Here is a 3,478-nt window from a genome sequence, read left to right on the forward strand (position 1 = left end):
GCAGATCACACAGGTTTATTGGTAAAGGGGGGGGCCTATCAGTCCTCATCCAGAGGAGGGAACACCAGTGTCTTAGGGTCATAGTAATTGGGGTCCAGCACAGGCAGCCCCTGTGCCTCTCGCTGCCGCACCAGCCGCTCTGCCTCACGCCGTGCCCACTCCTGCAACCTGGGGGAAGGGGGGGAGGGGGGAGAGTCAAGAAGGATCCAGGCTCCCAGCTCCCCCTGCTTTCACCTCCCCCCCAACCCTCTGGCAGAGAACCCAAGCACCTAGGCTCCCACCTCTCCCTGTTTTCACTCTCTATCCCCCACTTCTCTCCCAGATAACCCAGATGTCCTGCATTTCCCACCCCCCACACACTGCTAACCCGTTGTCCGGCATATAGTGCATCAGGGTGAAGCCCATGACGACACAGACGGAGATGGTTAAGAAGAAGATAATGCGCATGCTCCACAAGTCCACAACTGGGTCGTCATCAAAGCCATGGTAATCCGGGTTCTGGGGTAGAAGGGGAGAGGGGGCATCAGTGGCTGGGGGGCACCACTTGCAGCCCCCCCACCCAGCCTGCTCATTGCCCAGTGTGCATCCAGCTTTGGGGCAGGGTGGCTGAGATACAGCTGAGTATAACAGGGCATGGAGTCTACTTGTTTAGTGTCCAGATGCGCCAGGCTCTGGGATGGGGTGGCTAAGAGATGGCAGAGTATAATGAACCCTGGAGACTGCTTATTCAGCGTCCAACTACACCCAGCTTTGGGCTTGGGGAAGGGAGATGCCTGCATAGAACAAAGCATGGAGACAGCTTGTTCGGTGTCCAGATTTGCTTAACTCTGGGGTGGGAGATGGCTGAATATAACACAGTAGGGAGTCAGCTTGTTCAGTGTCCAGATGCATCCAGTTCTGGAGTGAGTCCAACTGAGGCAGAGAGACAGGTTATTCAATAAGCAAGTGCACCAAGCTCTGAGGTTGAGGGAGAAGGGGCAGCTGCATTGAACAAAGCATGGAGACACCCTGTTCAGTGCCTGGATGAGTCCAGTTCTGGGGTGGGGCAGAAGGGGACACCTGGATATAACAGGGCATGGAAAGAGGTTGTTCAGTGCCCAGATGCACCCAGCTCTGCAGTGGGGTGGCTGGAAGATGGCTGAACTTAACAGGGCAGGGAAATGTCCTGTTCAATACCCAGGTGTGCCAAGCTCTAGGGTGGAGCCAAGTGGGCAGCAGAATATAACAAAGCAATATAACAAAGCAAAACAGTGCCTGGATGCACTCAGGTCTGGGGTGGAATGGGGTGGCTGGGAGGCAGCTGCGTATAATAAAACGCAGATGCAGCAGCCTGCCACCAAGCACTTGGGAACTGGAGCCCAGGCCCTGCATGACAGAGACAGAGACCCACTGCCAGGCCCTAGGGCCCAGACACCTGGGTTCTCTGAGTTCTGGTAAAGCAGTGCAAGTGTGAGCAGGGGAGGCTGGGAGCCTGGGCACCCGGTTTCTCAGGGAGGGGAGTGGGGGCTTGGGGATGAGAGTAGGGGGAGCCCAGATGCCTGGCTTCCATTTCCCAGTCTGAGAGGGCAGCAGGGAGTAGGAGTTCAAACCACCACCTCCCACCCTGGGAGGTAGGTCCTGGGAGGAGAGCTATCCTCACCTCATAAAGAAGCAGGCACAAGTCTGGCTGACCTTGGCGATGCCCTCTGCCAATCCTGGACAGGGGCAGAGAGGAAGGGAAGAGAACCCAGGCACCTGGCATCCAGCAGTTCTTATGTCCCAGCCCCTTGTAGAGCTGAAGAACCCGGGGGTTCAGGTTCCCAGCCCCCACATCTCATGGGGATGTGCCAGACCAGGGAGCCCCTGGGTGAGGGGAAAATTGAACCCAGTTCTCTTAGGTTCTGATGCCCCTGCCCCTCCTTATTCCTTAACCCCACCCTTTCTCCTCCTTGTGCTGTCCTGTGGCCCCACCCTCCCCCACTACCCCCAAACACCCTTCTGTCCTCCACTGCCCCTTGGTCCCGCCCCCAGTGCTTTGTCTCGTCTCTATACCATTGGTCCTCCCCCAAGCCTTGGCCTCGCCCCTTCACCGTCACCTTGCGCAGCATTGCTGTCTTGTGATCCTCAATGTCCTCGAGCGCCCGCACGGGGGTGGGGGGCGGCGGAACCCCCGGGGTCACGACAGCGCCGCCTCCTACGCTGCCCGCGGCCGCGGCTCGGCGGGGGCCAACAGGCATCCGTAATGCCAGCAGTGCCCGGCCACTCAGACGTAACGCCTGTCCGCCGCGCCGCAGCGCCGCCATGACAACCTCAGGCTCCAGGCCGGAGCCGGAAGCGGCCGGGAGGGGGAAGAGGCGGGCCACTCCGGAGAGTTTTCTTAAATGCTGGCGCGCCACAGTGGGACTATATGAAGAACTGGGGATGGGGGTGGAGTTAAATACTGTCGACTTTAAAAGGGGGTCCTTAAAGGGGCATCCAAATACTGCCTTTGTTACTCAGTGCTATAGAACTGTATCATGTAGGTACTTTTTTATTTACACCCCTCCCTGGACTGTTCTATGTTTTCCATCCACCCACTCGGACTGTACCACATCCCCTCCAGTGTCTTAGTGATATCCCCCAGGATTGTACTATCTTTCTTCCATGTATAACCCCCTCCAGTTTTTTGTTTCCCTTAGACTGTACCATCTTCATCCCCGCCGCCTCTCCCCACACCTGGATTTTCATATTTCCTCTTTTCTGCCCCCTGGACCGTACTATGTACTTGGTACACCTGGACTGTACCACGTTTCTTCCTTCTATCCTTTTAAATGGTAGTCTCTCCGACTGTACTTCGTGCTTCCCACCCCAGCCCTATGCAACCTTCCCCACCCACCATACCTGTGTCCCAGCTCGTTCCCTGGACTCTCCGAAGTACCCTAGGACGGACCCGTAGCCTTGCACAGACCCCAATCCAGGGGACTGCCAGATTAACTCCCAGCCCCTGCTGGGCCCTGCATCCTGGGGTTTCTCTCCCTCCCCTGGGCCTGGGGACATGCGGAGAGTGTTTCCTCCGGGAGCTGGAGGCTGAACCAGGGGAGACGCACGACACTAGGCCAGCAGGCTCTTCCCTCCTAGCCCACCTCTTTCTGCCTGGAATCCCTTCCGTGTCTCGCAGCCACTTCTCCCTGCCTGACCCTCGGATCCCACTGTGACACGTTGACACACGTGCATGACACCGGGGGCTGGAGGACCAGGAGTGCGGCGGCTGCAAGACCCGATGGGACATAATAGTTCGGTATCTTAGTGCAGTGACGTCACTCAGTAACTAAATCAGACCGCTGATTGACGGCGTCACTGACGAAACACATCGCTGTTACTGGAGAGGCCCATTGTCTTTCTCCATCAACAGGTGGTGTGGTTCTGATGACGTTATAAAAGAACGCTGATGACTACCTCTCGGATGCTGCGACGTTTCATCATTAAGTCACTGGAGCGCCTCAACCGGAGCGCCTCGCGA

General features: G+C 57.3%; 1 protein-coding gene across 2 annotated transcripts; it reads right to left on the minus strand.

The window, feature by feature from the left end:
- NDUFB11 (NADH:ubiquinone oxidoreductase subunit B11) lies at positions 1-2,379 on the minus strand. 2 transcript variants are annotated; one of them, XM_090059182.1, is made up of 4 exons: positions 2,032-2,379; positions 1,640-1,694; positions 368-498; positions 1-168 (listed from the first exon to the last, which is right to left on the minus strand). In XM_090059182.1, the coding sequence occupies exons 1-4, from the start codon at positions 2,280-2,282 to the stop codon at positions 39-41; spliced, it is 567 nt and encodes a 188-aa protein (XP_089915308.1). In that variant the 5' UTR covers positions 2,283-2,379; the 3' UTR covers positions 1-38. The 2 variants fall into 2 exon arrangements, with proteins under 2 accessions (XP_089915308.1, XP_089915307.1); XM_090059181.1 differs by lacking the exon at positions 1,640-1,694 and having other exon boundaries at positions 2,076-2,360.
- Between the last annotated feature and the right edge of the window lie 1,099 nt (positions 2,380-3,478).

This window comes from Crocodylus siamensis, chromosome 8 (genome assembly GCF_052110815.1).
Source record: "Crocodylus siamensis isolate JL-2025a chromosome 8, ASM5211081v1, whole genome shotgun sequence".
NCBI lineage: Eukaryota > Metazoa > Chordata > Crocodylia > Crocodylidae > Crocodylus > Crocodylus siamensis.

Bases quoted from the DNA above. Each gene is read 5' to 3' on its own strand.
- NDUFB11 (XM_090059182.1), bottom strand. From the start codon at position 2,282: ATGGCGGCGCTGCGGCGCGGCGGACAGGCGTTACGTCTGAGTGGCCGG. The intron at 1,695-2,031 runs GTATAGAGACGA...GCCCCTGTCCAG, and splicing joins GGCTTGGGGGAGGACCAATG to GATTGGCAGAGGGCATCGCC. The intron at 169-367 runs GTTAGCAGTGTG...CCCTTCCCCCAG, and splicing joins CACTATATGCCGGACAACGG to GTTGCAGGAGTGGGCACGGC.